This window comes from Prionailurus bengalensis, chromosome E1 (genome assembly GCF_016509475.1).
Source record: "Prionailurus bengalensis isolate Pbe53 chromosome E1, Fcat_Pben_1.1_paternal_pri, whole genome shotgun sequence".
NCBI classification, from domain to species: Eukaryota; Metazoa; Chordata; class Mammalia; order Carnivora; family Felidae; genus Prionailurus; species Prionailurus bengalensis.
The window spans coordinates 38,494,246-38,510,687 of NC_057347.1; the positions used below are offsets into that span (position 1 = coordinate 38,494,246).

The 16,442-nt window shown below is 46.8% G+C and overlaps 1 protein-coding gene across 3 annotated transcripts in view; it reads right to left on the reverse strand.

The window, feature by feature from the left end:
* Nucleotides 1-8,006: 8,006 nt before the first annotated feature.
* IKZF3 (IKAROS family zinc finger 3) overlaps nt 8,007-16,442 on the reverse strand; it is an 89,597-nt gene continuing 81,161 nt past the window's right edge. For all 3 annotated transcript variants that reach the window (XM_043584319.1, XM_043584318.1, XM_043584321.1), the window contains one exon: nt 8,007-10,672. In XM_043584319.1, the coding sequence (XP_043440254.1) occupies nt 9,969-10,672 (704 nt within the window). In that variant the 3' untranslated portion in view covers nt 8,007-9,968. The remainder of the gene's footprint in view (nt 10,673-16,442) is intronic.

Consider the following 16,442-nt stretch of genomic DNA (forward strand, 5'->3'; position numbering starts at 1 on the left):
CTGGAACTCCTGGAGGAGGCTCGCGTGGCGCCACGGCAGCGGGCCCATCCGTCGCGGGGCCCGGGGTTACTTTGTTCTTCGCTGCGAGTCGGTGGGCTGCGTGGGGGCCTCAGGACGCCAGGCGTGGAGGGAGGTCTGAGCGTCGCAGCCAAGCCTCGCGGGGCCTCCGCGGCCAAGGCCAGGCAGGACCTCCGGGGCGCGGCGGGCCCAGTGCTCCGGCTCCCTGGGACCCGCGCCCCCGCCTTCCGACGGCGCCCGAGCCGCTCAGCCGCGCGGCGGCAGTGACACCCAGCGGCCGTGGCGGGGAGTGCAGGCGCCGCCGCTCCGCTCGCGCTGTTCAAGTCCGCGCCTCTCGAGGTTCCTACGCGTGGTTACGCTCGGGCACCCCCGGGAGAGAAGGCCGCGCTCTGCAGACTGCCCCGCGGGGCACTTCCCCTCCCCCTCCCCCAGTTTCCTCCGCGGCAGTCGCCCGAGAGCTGGGAGATCCTGCCGGGCTGCAGTGCCCGGAAGGGCGGGGCGGGGCGCAGCGGCGGCGCTGGGCTGTGACCCCGAGCAGTTTCACTTCTGGATCCTACCCCGGTGTGATGGAAGAGCATCTGGGGTGGGGGTGGAGGGGGGACACACAGGCGTGCCGAGGGCTGGCGCTCGGGACCCCGGGGGAGGGATGACTTTTTACTCCCGGGGTGTCACGCGCCCCGTGCCTCCCTGCATTTTCCACCCCCACGCCATGGGTTCCACTCCGCTGTCTCCGGAGCTGCGGCTCCTCCCCAGCAGCCGCCGCCTCCGCGGGGGCTGTCGACCCCCGGAGAGGCCCCGAGCGGCGTGGGCGGCAGGAGGAGCGAGCTGTGAAGCCGCAGGCAGGGGGTTAGGCTGCGGGCTGCTGAGACGCCGGAGCTGTTTCTCAGAAGTGCAGCTGCCCCTCCCCTCACACCCCCCTCAGCTCCCACCTCGAGCCGCACGGCACCCCTTCCCCCCTCCGCCTGGCCTTCGCTTTCCTCACCTGGGCACCCCCAACCCGGGAATCTGGTGTGGCGTCCACACAGAATTAAGAGAAACTGAGAGAGGACGGGACCGGGAGTTCAGACCCAGCCTCGGTGCCCATATTCAGAGGCTACGACTCCACTGTCACCTCCTCGTCCCCCACACTCCTGTGGGCCAGGATTGGAATTTCATAGAATGGTTTAGAAAGTGATCGTTTGGGAAAATCATAGGCCGCCATAACCCTAGCTCCAGCGCCGAACCTCCCTGTGAATGCCTGAGGTGTGGTGGGGAGAAAAGAGGGCACGGTACCCCCTTTCTTTCCTCTTGTTTCTCGAGTTAGAGGAAGGGCCTGGCCAGAACAATGGGGCTGAGGCCAGACTCGGTCTCAGTTGGAAGGAACTTCAGAGATTCAGTTCCAGGGAAAAATGAAGGCCCAGAGAGGGAAAGCAAAGCGCCCAGGTTCACCCAGAGAGTGGCAGAGCTGGGGTTGGACCGCAGGAGTCCAAGTACTCAGCTGGAGTCTGCACCAGGCTGCCATTTGCTTACTGACATTTCAGAGCTTTGCTCTATTCATTGACTCTGTTTCCCCCTTCACCCCCCTCATCCAGGAGTCTAGGGAGGGTGGTAGGCTCTGTGAGTGACAGGGAGGCAGAGAGACAAATTCCAGTGGGGGTGGGATGGGGAGTGACCTGGTGGAAGGACAAGGCTGGGGAAGAGGTGGCATCTGCCCCCCCCCCCCCAGTTCCCACCAGCCACCCCCAGGGCTGTGGTTTATTTGACTAGGCAGCTCTTCTGGGGGCAGATGAGCCAGGGGGCCTGGGGGGTAGGGGGGGAGGTGAGGTGATGGGAAAAGACTGCTCTGGGCTTCCTGCCCCACCAGTCCTGGGGAAGGGGGGCAGTTTACATCACCCACAGGCCCTCTAACCTCCATACTTTCCACTGCAGTGCTCTTTCCTTGGGTATGTTCGTGTTATTCTGGGGAAGGTCTGTTATTTGGGGGGAAGGGAGGCAGCTGCCTACTTCACAGGTCAAGACAGAGTTAAAAACAAAACCGCAGCAAATTCAACGCCCCGTGTCCTTCAGGGACTTTCCATGACACCTTCCTTCCCCCTCTCCCCCAAGCCAGGGAGTACCTCCCCAGAGGGCCTCCCACCCCAGGTGCAGTGGCTTTTGGCTTTTATGCAAACAACTGTCTGACCGGGAATGTTCTGCAGCCAGAATTTGTGTCCCGGGCCCAATGTGCTCCTTCACCATCCCTCACCATTCCTGGCCTTCCCAGAGATCTCATCTCCACTTTTGCTCAAACTTTGGGTGCTAGGGAATGAGAGGCGAGGGGAGAGACACAGGTCCTTGTGCCCTTGCCTGCCCTTGGATGGCAGTTGCCTGCAGGTGGAAGTTTGGGCACCGCAGGCAGTGTGAATGGCCTGGTTGTGTTGAGTGATGGGGGAGGGGAAGGAGGCAGGTGCAGGTGTGGGATGGCCTCCTCTGCCAGGCCTACCACCCTGTAAAGTGTCACATCAGTTCCAAGAGTTAGGAAAGGACACTGTCCTTAGGCTGGAAGCCAATCCAGCCCCAAGCCCAGCACCAGCCAGCCTCACAGCTCTCTCCACTGCTCACTGGCAAATGGGATGGGGTCTCCTGGTCTCCCTTTCTCTCTGAGCTGCTCGCTTTGGGAAGGCAGTGGGGAGGAAAAGGCCACATACCACTCAGTTACCCAGAGGCCACTTTTCAAAGTACTTAATGTAATAATACAAAGGCGGGCTGTGACACAATTCCTCTCTCCCTTCCCTTAGTGCTGAGAGTGCAAAACCTGCTGGAGATCTTCCAGCAGTCTGGTGCTGGAGGGAAGGAGATGGTGCTGAGCGTAGAGACAGAGGAAGCTGCCCCCAACCTGGCCCCACCTTTGCTGACCCTAAATTTCAGAAATGGCTTCTTTCTGCCTCTCTCACAGAGGAGGGGAAAAGGAAGGCGTTTTGGAAGAGGTTGAGCAGAACACCAGATGACCTCCCAGTCTCTTTTCTGATATTTTCTAAGAGAGACCAGAAGATATCAAGACCAGGTGAAAGCTGAATAATGTCTGTGCCATTCTCCCAGGACTTTCTCCCCAGCACCTTAGGTTTGGGCCTCCAAGTATCTTAAGACTATTTTTTTTTTAATTTTTTAAAATTTATTTTTGAGACAGAGAGAGACAGAGCATGAATGGGGGGAGGGTCAGAGAGAGAGGGAGACACAGAATCAGAAGCAGGCTCCAGGTTCTGGGCTGTCAGCACAGAGCCCGATGCAGGGCTTGAACCCACGGACCGTGAGATCACGACCTGAGCTGAAGTCGGACGCTTAACAGACTGAGCCACCCAGGCGCCCCTCTTAAGACTATTTTTAAATGCAGCTGGGGCGCCTGGTTGACTCAGTTGGGGGAACATGAGACTCTTGATCTTGGGGTTGTAAGTTTGAGCCCCATGTTGGGTGTAGGGATTACTTAAAAATAAAATCTTAGGGCACCTGGGTGGCTTAGTTGGTTAAGAATTGGACTCTTGATTTGGGCTCAGGTCATGAGCTCATGGTTCGTGGGTTCAAGCCCTGAGTCAGGCTCTGTGCTGACAGTGTGGAGCCTGCTTGGGATTCTCTCTCTCTCTCTCTCTCTCTCTCTCAAAATAATAAATAAGACTTAAAAAAATAAATAAAACCTTAAAAAAAGTAAGTGTGGCTGAGTTTAGTGACTTCACTTGAACTTCCTGAGGTGGATGTTTCTGAGACCCTAGCAGTGAAAAAGTCAGGGCTTGCCTATCTTCTAGAAAGAACCCATGCTGGGAACAAGGGCAGAGCAGTGTCTTGGCACTGGGAGACACTGCAGTGTTGAGCCAGCCAAATCCAGGCCCCAACTTCCTTGGGTCCCCTTAGTGAACTAAGGGCCGGTGGAATGACAACCCCAGTATAGGGGTATGGGGGCCAGCAACAGGATGCCAATGGCAGTCTCAGGAAGGCATCAGAGTAGATGCCTTATTTCAGTGATAATTTCATTCACCTTGGTACTTAGACTTAAGAAATAGCCACAGGGACTAAATTAAGAAAACAGTCCTAGAGGCAGAATTAAGTCCTTCCATTTTCTGACAGCTATAAATGATAGGCATGCACAATGACTAATTTTAAACACACCAGTATATATTTTTTTATTTTTCAGTGTAAAAATCAAACATGATATAGAAATCTTGAAAACTATCAGCAGGTTTTTTTTTTGTTTGTTCATTTTTTTTGTGTTTTTTTGTGTTTTTTTTTTTTTTTATGTGATGCGCTCATTATGGTTCTGGCAAGGTTAGCATTGCTACATTTCAGAAGCTGACTTTCTTTAAACAGTCGTTACAGAGGAATAGGGCACCTTACGATGCTCTAAAATAGTTGGACTCTGGGTAAAACTTGAGAGGAGTTAAGAGAGAAGGTCACTGCTGGGCAGGGAGGGCATTTCTGAGAAACCCAGAGAGAATGCTATGAGCACAGGCCGTGTCGAAACCACTCAGCAAGGGCTCCCTCCCTTCCTCCTGGGGGGAAGGCCACTTTGAACCCCCAAACCAGGTTCCCTTCTTCCCCTGTCATTCTGCAGACAAGGGTCATCCACAGACCACACGTGTGGTGGCTTTGGCAACCAGAAATTAAAAATAACCTATGGTTTTTCCAGTAGCCAAAATGATCCCTCACCAAAGCTCATAGACTGAGAACCTGAGCATGCAAAACCACAGTCTGGGTGAAGGGATGTCTGCTTTTCAAATGACCTGCTAATTCTTTGCAACCCACAGTAATTTGGTTTCTGTGAACCCACAGAAGCAGGCCCACCAACAAGGGTTTTTGTCTGCTAACCTGGAAAAGTCCTTGTATAAATGAGTCACTGACAATGGGATCATTTTCAAGGCTGCTCCATTTTCTTACTATGTTAAAATGTTTGTTCTCAGTCTTTTTATGAGAGGAAGAAGAAAAGCAGCTTCAGAATCTGAAGCTAGGCCCCACAGAGGTGTGGCACAGGCTTGGGAGAAGGGGGGTTACATTGTGGGACTGCTCTCCAGGCTTTGTAGAGTAGGGTCAATAGGGAGATGGATAGTGAGGAGCATTTGAGGAAACTCTAAGTTACTTGGGGAATTAATAGTCAAGAGCTCATGAGACAGGGAGGGAGCAAAGCCATTCTACTTTCCTGGCTGCAGTGCCGTGAAGTGTCTGTAGCATGTGGTTAACTCATATTGGTTTTAATATTCAGCATATTCTTTACTCGCATGAATTAAAATAACATGAAGGAGACTGTGCTAGAGATCACATGCCTCCACTGGCTACTGAATGACTGAACTGTGGTCCTAGTATGGCCTTGGAATATCTCCATGTCTTTAAATCCACATACAGTACACGTAGTGGAAAATTTGTAACCATCCAACATAATCCCCCCCCCCAAAAAAAAACCAGTAACATCACCCCATAGACAAAATTACATAAAACTTCATAACATCCTTGGGAGGTAGATATTCTGTCCTTACATTTTTTAATCAAAACATTAACATTCCGTTTTCAAAGAACAGCTCAATCGATATGAATATTCAGCAGTCCACTCTTGTAATATTCGGAGGAAACTTGCATTCAACTTTTTCAAAGTGCAAAGACCTGTTTATCATGTTGATGGCATGGTGGGGTACACACTATCTACAGTTGGGGTGAATGGAGCTACAGTCTTGTATTCTGAGCTCACACAAGTCTTAAAGCCTACACTTCTTTTCCAGGCTCTTCTGAGTCCACGGTCTTTAGAGGCAGTGCCCAGCCCTGGGTTCACTGATTATTTGCAGAACCAGTCAGTCCTTTATCTTTAGAGAACAGCATCCTTTTCCTAGAGTGGCCCAGTTCTAGCCTTTGGTTTCAGGCCAAAATTGTCTTCTTCACAGGCACGGAAGTTTCAAATCCATTCTGCTTTTCTGAACTCTCTGCTTATAGAGAGTTCTCTGAACTGTACTGTCTGAACCTAAAAAATTAGCTCCCAATTCTTTAAAGGAGAAGTATCTCTTCTGCACAACTGGATGCTACTTCCTAGGGCAAAATGTTTATCACTCCCCTTTCTTTCTCTTCTTGAGCTCATAAATCTCAATTCCAAGCCCTTGTGAAAGAGGTTGGCTGTCTCTGAGGATTCAAATGTTGAGTGGCCTGGAGTTTCCAAATCTCCACTGGAGACCAACAGACCTGTTCTCTGTGGGGTACATTTTCAAGTTAGGACTCTAAGCATTTAACATTTCCATTACGGTCTTACTGTGTCTGTGCTGGGATATTTATCAGCAGTATTGCTTTTTCCCTTAAAACACATTAAACCTCACATTTATCAGAGGGGAAAAAGCAGAGGAGGAGAATAAGAATAGTGATACAGAGACTACTTGGAAAAACTTCATGTCAGTGTGAGATTTGTTCATAACACAGTGTTTCAACTAAGCAAAATTCTGTGTTTTCAGACCTTTTTCTTTGCAAAAGAAATCTGAGGTCATATTATATCTGGGCCACCACTATGAGTATGGGCCTAGCAAATGTTAAGCACTGCATTTGAAAGGTGAGAAATTTTGTCACTGACAAAATCAGAAGCTGAGTCAGGAACAGCTCAAAATAGGTAACAAGGCATAAGATTAGTTAGCTTATCTGTGTCAAGGCAAATATCTTTTGGGGAGAATGACTTAAAGAATCTAAAGACTGGTAGATTTATTTATTTAAAAGAAATTTTAAGTTTATTTATTTATTTCAAGAGAGACGGAGAGAATGAGCATGGGAGGGGCAGAGAGAGAGGGAGAGAGAGATCCCAAGCAGGCTGTCAGCGTGGAGCCTGATGCAGGGCTTGAACTCACAAACTGCAAGACCACGACCTGAGCCAAAACCGAGGGTTGGATGCTCAATTGACTGAGCCACTCAGGTGCCCCAAGACTGATAGACTTATTAATGTCTTTTTGTCCTTGGTGATGGTGGTGGAGGGTAATGGGGGAGATAACTTCTGTTTAGTTCTATGTTGTTAGGAAATACCTGTGCAATGATTCAAGTGGTGGTAAGGAACATCTGGAGAGCCAGTTCTCTTCCTTTTCCGCCTCACCCCAATTCTGTCACCTTGGCTGCAAGGGAACTTTCCATGGGGTTGGCTGTCCCTCAGATTGTGGCCTCCTGGGTGTGTGGTGGGAAATGAAGATGAGCGAAGACCCACAACGTTCATGTTCAGAGGGACTCTGGCTGGGAAAGGAGATCTCACTGTCCAACATGGTTGAACGTGAATCCTGATTCTGCCCTTCTCACTAAGCAATCTTGCTAAGATTCTCCTTTACCCTCTTTACCAGCAAGCGGTGGGCAGGGATGTTAATTGGTATAAGGAGTGCCTACAGAAGGAAATATTCTCCTGTGTGGTGACAACCACTACTACAAATTAACTGGTTCGACTTTAAGATTTAAGAATATGCAGTTTGTACATGCAGATTTTCTCCGGACTCGGTGTGTCCCAATCTAGGCCCAGAATGCTACAGTGAAAGTAGCATTTCTGAGTGGCCACCCCACTCAGAAGACTGACCTCAGAAGAATAGAAATCATTTAGAAAATCTATTAGTCACAGGGAAAATGAGGGTCATATCTACACAAAAGTCCCTAGGTTAGTGGGATGGGCCTCTTTCACTCTTAAGGTGCAAGAGTTGGCTTCTGCAGAAGGACTTTCCCACTAATCTGGTGGAAATGCCCGCTTTCCCAAGCTTTCTCTCCTACTAATTCTTGCTTCCAAATAGTCTTTCTTTTGTCCCCTGAAGAGCCAACAGGATGTGCGGCATTTCAAGAGTATAATAAGCAGCTCCTCGGCCACAACGGGTGTAAGCAACCTGGCGTAGCTTGGGGTCTAGGATTACGGAAACATAGTGAAGACTACGCACTGAAATACGTCTAGTCTTTTAGCTGAAATCTCAGACATGTTGGGACTGTTACCATGGAATTTCACAAAGTCTTTTTTTTTCCCTGAGACAGACGCCATGCTACAAAGAAGGATAAGCCATTTGTGCAGTCTGAGGTGGAACATTTTAATTACTGGCAGCACATAAATTAGTTGAGTTGAAGTCTAATGCCTAAGCCCTTTCGAAATATCAAGGCAGATACATAAAACACTAATCTACCAGGAATTGGGGATTCTTGGCTCTGGTAGAAAGGTGCACAAAGCTGACTCTTAATGTGTAACTAGGCTCCATGAAGTTGTCCCTGGAAGCAGAATTTATTTTCGCTAATACCAGTTCTTAAAAAGGAGAGAGAGAGAGAAAAAAAAGGCTTTGGCAAGCAGCTGCAGGTGCCACTTTGTGTATATACTTTGGGGCAAGATCAAAATACCTTCCTGTTTTTTGTTCCTCCCCACCATCCTCTTCACATTCACAACTCAGTGGTTAAAGGAAAAATTTAACAACACTACCATTTTCACACCAAAGCAATGTGAAACAGATATTCATATACATACTCTTCTGCTTGATACCCATGCATTAAGAGGTCTAAAAAGTAACTGTGGTTACAGCATAATTGCATACATTTAAAGCTGGAAGGGACCTTAGAGAATGTATAAACCCAACTGTTACTTTATGGTTGAAGAAACTTAGTTTTAAGAGTTAAGTGATTTGCCCAAAGTCATACAGCTAATTAGCAGCCAATATGGAATTCACAAACAGATTTCGTGACCCCTATTGCAATACTAATTTTACAGTTATCCCTGAACTTTCCCTTGATAGCGTATTTCCCATAACAGATGACAAAGCTGACCAATACATGTGCAGAATCAAGATCTTTCAGGAGTTTTCGTGGCATACAGCAGCTCCACTTAAAATGGAGAGAGAAACCCACCCTGCTTGATCAAGGAGAACCTGTCAGCAGAGTTGCCCCTCCTCACCCCGTCAGGAAGCTCATCAAAGACCCAAACAACACACATGACATCTTTCCCTGATTCCTCTCCTGTGGGGAGGGGGAGACTAAGTCACTCATTTTGGATTCTTTGGTGTTTTTTTGTCAAAAAAAGAAATCATTGGTAAGTGTCTGTACACTAATGCTCCATGAAGGAGACCAAGAACTTTTAGGTAACTACCCACCCCCCTCACTGCCCCATGGTGCTTCTGAACCGTTTCCCCCTCAGAGCCCAGTTCTGCCAGTCTTGATCATAGGAAATGGATGCCATCGTCCAAAGCCGACAGCTTCCTGGAGTTTCAATGATGGTCTATGTTTAAAGCCATCCGTTCTTCTGATATAGAATTTCTCCTATTCATGACTGGTTTAAACTAAAGCAACTTTTAATCGATGATGGGAAGGTTAAACGGTAGAGGCAGAAGTATCATTGGATGACTTGATTTTTTTCCCCTTGTGTGCTAAGAAATGGGTCTGCTGCCTAGAGACTTCAGTCTTCAGTTACTGGTAACGGATACTCGTTTTATGGTTGTTCTTTTCCTTACCATTAGAGTATAATTTGGGATGAGGAGACTATATCCTAGACTTTCAGCCTGTGTTAAGTACAGAAGGGCATGGCTTCCGAGCCAGGTTAGCTGGTGAGCTCTTCTTCTTTGTGGACCTAGGCAGATGACCAAAATGCTTTTCCACACATGGCTGATGTATCTGTGTATCTCAGAAAGAATGTCTCTTGCAGCACAACTGGGGGATTCTTTTGAATGGCAACAAACTCCAAGGACTGCTTGTTCCATTGCTGCAAAAGATAATGACCAAATACTTCACTGGCTTTTAAATATCATAAAAATTCAAGTCCCTAATGAGAAAACAAAGGTTTAACAAAAATGATAACACGATATTATCTGCAAACAGTTTCTGAATGAAGACAGCATTTCCCTGTTGCCCATGTGAACATGACTCTTTGGACACTAAAAATGGTATGGAAGGGAGTTTGGAAATGAGTTTGGAGAATAATTCGTTAGGTGGGGTGTCGGTTTTTACAAATTATGTTGAATGCTCAGGCGTAAATCATCTTGGAGACCAGATGTTCACTTCAGCATGGCTCTGTGCTCTCCTCTGGCTATGTGAGATGAGAACTCATACCGATCATGGCTTCGATACCCACACATGTTACACTCAAAAGGGTCACGAAAGCCATGGCAACCCATGTGAATAGTGAACATCACATAATCCAGGAAGAGGACTCGACAGTGGTCACATCGATACACATCCATCACCTCCCCTTCTTTGTTGATCACTTTGATGGAGTCTCTTGGACAGATGGGTGGGGGCTTGAGGAGTTCATAAGAGCGGGGGATTTCCTTCAGGAGTGGCATCCCATTGCGGACCCGGGGAGGGACCATGTGATTTTGCTGGTAGATGTGATTCTGGCGTTCTTCATGGTTGCTATCAGTGTCTGTGGAGTCATGGCCACTATTGTTGGGGGAGAGGCCTCTTTCAGAAGGCAGGCTCTTCTCTGGCAGGTGGATATTCTTCTTTTCCAGGTCCTGGGGGGCACCATTTGGCATCTCCGCACGGGTGAGGGCTATGGGATACATGCTGCTGATAACTGGAACCATCTCAGAGGTGGGAGCAGGTGGTGTCTGGACTAAGGGGCGCAGGGCTTCTGCACCGAGATAGCTGATGGCATTATTGATGGCTTGGTCCATCATCCGGGTCTGTATCATCTCACTCTCTTTCTCGTACATATAGCCGGGATTATAGTTGACGTCAAAACAGTGGCGCTTCTCACCTAGAACAAGTGAAAGAAATAATTACAAGAGGAAGAACACACGGGCAGAGAGTTTGTAAAATGATTTTCCAGAGTCCTTGAAAAGGGAGGAAGGATGTGCCACCTGCTCAAGAACACCCAGCCCTGGGGCGCCTGGGCGGCTCAGTGAGTTAAGCATCCGACTTCGGCAGGTCATGATCTCACGATTCGTGGGTTCGAGCCCCGCATCAGGCTCTGTGCTCACAGCTCAGAGCCTGGACCTTACTTTGGATACTGTGTCTCCTTCTCTCTCTGCTCCTCCCCCACTCACACTCTGTCTCTCTCTCTCTCTCAAAAATAAATAAACATTAAAAAAAAAAAAAAAAAGAACACCCAGCCCAGGCAGAATGGCTCCAATGGGTGCTGAAGTCTCAAGGGACAGTGGCTGACAGTACATGTTTGGACAGTCAAAATAAATTAAGCAGGCAGACAAAAGGGAGTGTCAGAGATGTCATTAAGTTGAGGCTACAACGTGAACTGTTTCCACTGCTCACATCAGAGGGGACACTGGAGAAAAGGAGAGAAAAAGAAGCAAGAGGACACTGGGGCAGGGTTCACGGAAGGCTGGGGAGCTACCACTGTGCAGGAGCATGGCACTTCTACTGTTCCTGGACTCTCAACCCAATCAATTCCCAAACTCTTATTTTGCTTGTAATACTAGAGAGCCAGGGGAACGGAAGTGCTGCAAACAGCGGGGATGCTCAGCAACTAGCCTCTGCAGCTTTTTAAATAGCTACAGGGGCAGAAAAAGTAGCCCCCAAGCCTCCAACTTACCACTCCCCAAACAAATTGTCACCAGACTGAGATTTAAGTAAATGAACTTCAAATGTAGAAGGTTTTAGAAAAGCTTTCTTGATGAAAGATCACAGTCTTTATTCCTTTCATAAAGTATGTCATGCTTTTGTTTGAAAAAAAAATGTAGCATTGATACACAGGTGATCATTAGGACCTATCTCACACTTAACTGAAAAATGTATTTGTGGTCACCCTGTCCTACTGCTCCTGTCAAACTGCTGAGAAATTCTGAAAACAGAGTTTAGCCACCTTTGGGGTGTGGGTGTTGTGTGTTAGAAAATAGAGGCTCTCTGGCCACAGGGAAGGCAGGAGCAGGGTCTGCAGTGATGGCAGATGTGCTCAGCGGTGAGTGGCTGGTAGAGGGAAGAGAGAACGGGTGGATGTGTCAAGCACTGAAAGTGAGGCTAAGGTATTGCTGATGCTTTTTTATTTTGTAGACACTAGATTCTGGGGGGATATGCTGAACCAGATCTGCTCTTCCGTAACATTCCCTAGGCATGTTATGGTTCCAAAGCTTGTCCCTGCCATACAGTAAAGGGTCCAATAATGAAAGAATTCAAGAAAACAGAAGAATTGGAAGAACTAGTTTCTGTTCTTGAGCTGTCTCCAAACTGGTGGGAGAGAAACAAGACCTGTATGCATGGAAGCAGAGAAAAAGAAATGTTAGAAGTCATGAAAGGACAGCCCTGCTCTATGGAGGTCTTTGATTTTATTCTAAATGCCATGCTTAAGGCAGTTAAGTAGGGGAGTACACATCTTCTGTAAAAAGAATTATAAGGCAAGGGTAAGGCAGTCTGGTAGAAATTGTCTATTTAAGTGTTAAGGGAATGAAAAACATTCAAGAGTACCTGGGGCAGGGAAAGCTTTCTTGGAAAACCCAGATTTTGAGAAGGGTCTTGATGAACTGGTACGATGTAGCTTTTCAGAGAGGTTGATGAGACATCCTAATTGAGGGAGGAGCATGACAGAAGGCAGAGAAGTGGGACTACACAGGCCGCAAGCAGGGAAGAGTAAGAGAGTATGGCTGTAGCTCTCCTTCAGGAAGAATGAAATACAGCATTTCTGAAACTTTACTTATTCCCTCACGTTCTGCAATACTGGCACCTCAGGGTGGTGTGGTGGTTGAGTGCCTGGGCAATAGGGCCAGATGGGACTGGATCTGATGCTGGCTCATCAGTTACCCATTGTGTGACCTTGGGCAAGTTACTTAACATGTCTATGGCTCCATGTCCTCATGTATAATGGGGATAATAATTGTATCTGCCACCCAGGGTCACTGGGAAGTGCTTAGAAAAATGCCTAGTACATAGAAAGCACTTGGTAAATGTTAGGACTTTTTGTTTTGTTGGAATCAGCTTGCCTTTTCTTTCTCTGTTTTTTTTTTTTTTTTTTGCTAAAATGAATTTTCTTTTAAAAAATGTTTATTTATTTTGAAAGGGAGAGTGTGTGTGCCCGTGTGCCAGTGGGGGAGGGGCAGAGAGAGAGAGGGAGAGGGGGGGAGAGAGAGAGAGAGAGAGAGAGAGAGAGAGACAGAGAGAGAGAGAATCCCAAGCAGGCTCTGCTCTAGAAGCATGGAGCCTGATGTGGAGTTCTATCTCATGAACCTGAGATAATGACCCAAGCCGAAATCAAGAGTTGAATGTCTAACTGACCAAGTCACCTAGGTGCCCTGAGTTTGCTTCTTCTTTCGTTCTTTCTTTTTTTAATGTTTATTTACCTTTTTTTTTTTAATGTTTATTCATTTTTGAAAGACAGAGACAGAGCACAAGCAGGGGTGGGGTGGGGTGGAGAGAGAGGGGGACACAGAATCCTAAGCAGGCTCCAGGCTCCGAGCTGTCAGCACAGAGCCCGACGCGGGGCTTGAACCCACAAACCGCGAGATCATGACCTGAGCCGAAGTCGGACACTCAACCGACTGAGCCACCCAGGCGCCCCTATGTTTATTTACCTTTTGAGAGAGAGAGAGAGAGAGAGAGAGAGAGAGAGAGAGAGAGAGAAAGAGAAAGAAAGAGAGAGAAGTAGGCGAGGGGCAGAGAGACAGAGACACAGAATCCAAAGCAGGCTCCAGCTATCTGAGCTATCAGTACAGAGCGCAACGCAGGGCTCAAAAACACGAACCGTGAGATCATGGCCTGAGCCTAAGTCTGACACTTAACTGATGGAGCCACCCAGGCACCCCGCAAGTTTGCTTTTTAAGTAAACTTTATATTACTAACACAAATGGAAAACCAGAATCACTTACCGCAAATAGAAGGTAGTTATGAAAAATAAAGACAATGAAATAGAGCAATTTACTTAAGTTTTGATCAGATACTGTGACTACTTGGAAACAAAGATCCCCTCTCTCTGCTAAAAACAGAGATTGCCAAGTGTGAGATTAGTATTAATGAAATCTAACATCAAATTAAGTCTAAACCTTTTTCCTTTGGTATAATCAAGAAGATTGAGAGAGAACTAAAAAACAAAATAATTTTCTTGCCCCATGGGCCTCCTGGCATTTTGCATTCCACATTTGGGGAGATACTGAAAAAAGATAACACATGGTGAAACCAAACAATGGGCATTCTGAAATTGGATTTGGATTTGAACAAAGAACAAACTGCCACATGCCCTTGAGCAAGGGAGGCTTGGGTCAAAATTTTATTTTCAGGATATTAATGGAACAGCAAAGTGTAAGATAGACCAGAACAGTGAGAAATGGGAGCCAGAAAGAGCAGCTAGAAGATCTAATGGAATCAGATGGATTTGTCCTGCATCCCCACTACCTTAAGGCCAACATGACAGTTTCTAGACAAATACCTGAGAGAAAAAATATGCAAAGAAAAACACCCTGCTTTGGCAACTCAATAAAAAGCAACAGAAAAGTAGACCTTTGCCAAAGTCATCAGTGGTTCTTATTTTCAGCTTCCAGATTGAATATATCTTTGATCAAAGCTGTTTGAAAGAATGAGGGTGAGAACATAAAAGCCAGCTAAGGTCACAAATATTCATTCTCCTGAACGTGACACAGAAATGATGAACTTTGGTTTCCTGGCCTTTTCAAGGTCATCGATGATTTTCCAGTGTGGCTGGTTCTACTCAACTCCCCAGATACCAGGGGTCCGTGAGAACCTTTTTATCTTTTCACCTAACAGAGAGGTTCCAGAAAGTTTCCGGGGTGGGGTAGGCACATCATAAACTCTGCTTTTATCCTTTCTCCCAAGAGTTCACTTTACTGAACTAGGCCTACAGTTTCAGAGTCTATACCACCTGCAGCACATGTCAGAAAACAGCTGAGTGCTAAAGTTGTAAGAGGCAAAACAGTAAGAGGGAAATAAACCCTTGGATGAGTGGAAATATGTGACTGAGTTCTGTGGTTAACACAGACCATTGTTCATTGTGAAGATGGGAGAGCCTCAGATCTTCACGTGCACGCAACCTACAATCATCAGATCCCCTCATCTCTGAGTTACGGTAACTTGAGTAGTGCAGATGATTATCAGTCACCTGTAGACACGATGACTCAATGTGTATGAAACTCAGAAGGGGTAAGCTACAGTAATTGAAAAGCCAACAGCTCACGTTTCTTTAGTAACATACTCATAAAAAAGGTTAGTCAAACCACAAGAGTGTAACTTCTCCCAAACCTGCACAGAGCCTCTAGTCCAGCTTGTAGTCAAAATCGTACCACACCTTTGAATGATTAATGATAGCAGCTTCAGGCTGAATTAGAGGTTTCCTTCTGATGAAAGTACAAATGGCAGCAACAAGTTCTGAGTTTAGGAACCAAGGCTGCCTGGTTGGGCCATTACTTACTCGTGTTTCCTTTTAAAGGTGTCAATCCCTCAATCCCTACCATCTAGGCTTTGGTAACTCTAAACTGAGCAACTGCCTGACCTGAACTGCTGCGATGTGGTGAGGGCATATGGTTGTTGGCTTCTAAGTGCCAACTTGAAAGTACAGACAGAATCACAGCCTAGAGCTAAAAGGGACCTTAGCTGAGCACACGGATTTAGACCTCTGCCTTTGGGGCCAAGCAATACCCACCACCCTAATCTGTTTACTTCTGGGTTATTTTTATTTTTATTTTTTTAAATATTTTTATTTATTTTTGAGACAGAGAGAGACAGAGTATGAGCAGGGGAGGGGCAGAGAGAGAGGGAGACACAGAATCTGAAGCAGGCTCCAGGCTCCGAGCTGTCAGCACAGAGCCCGACGCGGGGCTTGAACCCATGAACTGTGAGATCATGACCTGAGCCAAAGTCGGACGCTTAACCGACTGAGCCACCCAGGCGCCCCTACTTCTGGGTTTTATACTTCACACTACCTAGCCCTGTGCCTTATATATAATACTAAAAGGAATAGCTACTATTTATTGAGCCCTTACTATATACCCAGTGCTGTCCTAGGTACTTTTTGTATATTGTCTCATTTGCCTAAGGTGAATTAGCATCTCTTAGTCAGATGAAGAACCTAACCTACAAACAGGTTAATTTGCTAAGGTCGGTTAGTCAGTAAATGGAGAACTAGGATGCAATCTAAGGGCCTAAATATATCTGTCCATGAGCATTAACTGCTGTTTCCTGGATGCTACCTTGCCCATGGCTGCACAATCCCACCATGGACAGTGACTTCAGATTCTCTGCTGGGGTGGTTCCCATAAGCAGTGGACCAGCAACTGTGCTTTATTCCAAATGGACCAGCAACGTGCATTCAAGAAATATCTATGATGCACAGAATTGTTGTATCTGTAAGTGCTTAAAAGAATGCCTGGCAAATGTAAACACTTAATAAGTGGTAGATCATTTATTATTATTATTATTATTATTATTATTAGCCTCACACCATGTTACGTGCTTTGAGGAATATAAACATAATTGCAATCCAATAGGAAATGTAGCATTTATACAATTTCATTACAAATCAGTACCCCTAATACAAAGCATACAGTAGTCAAGAGAGTAAAGAGAATAATATG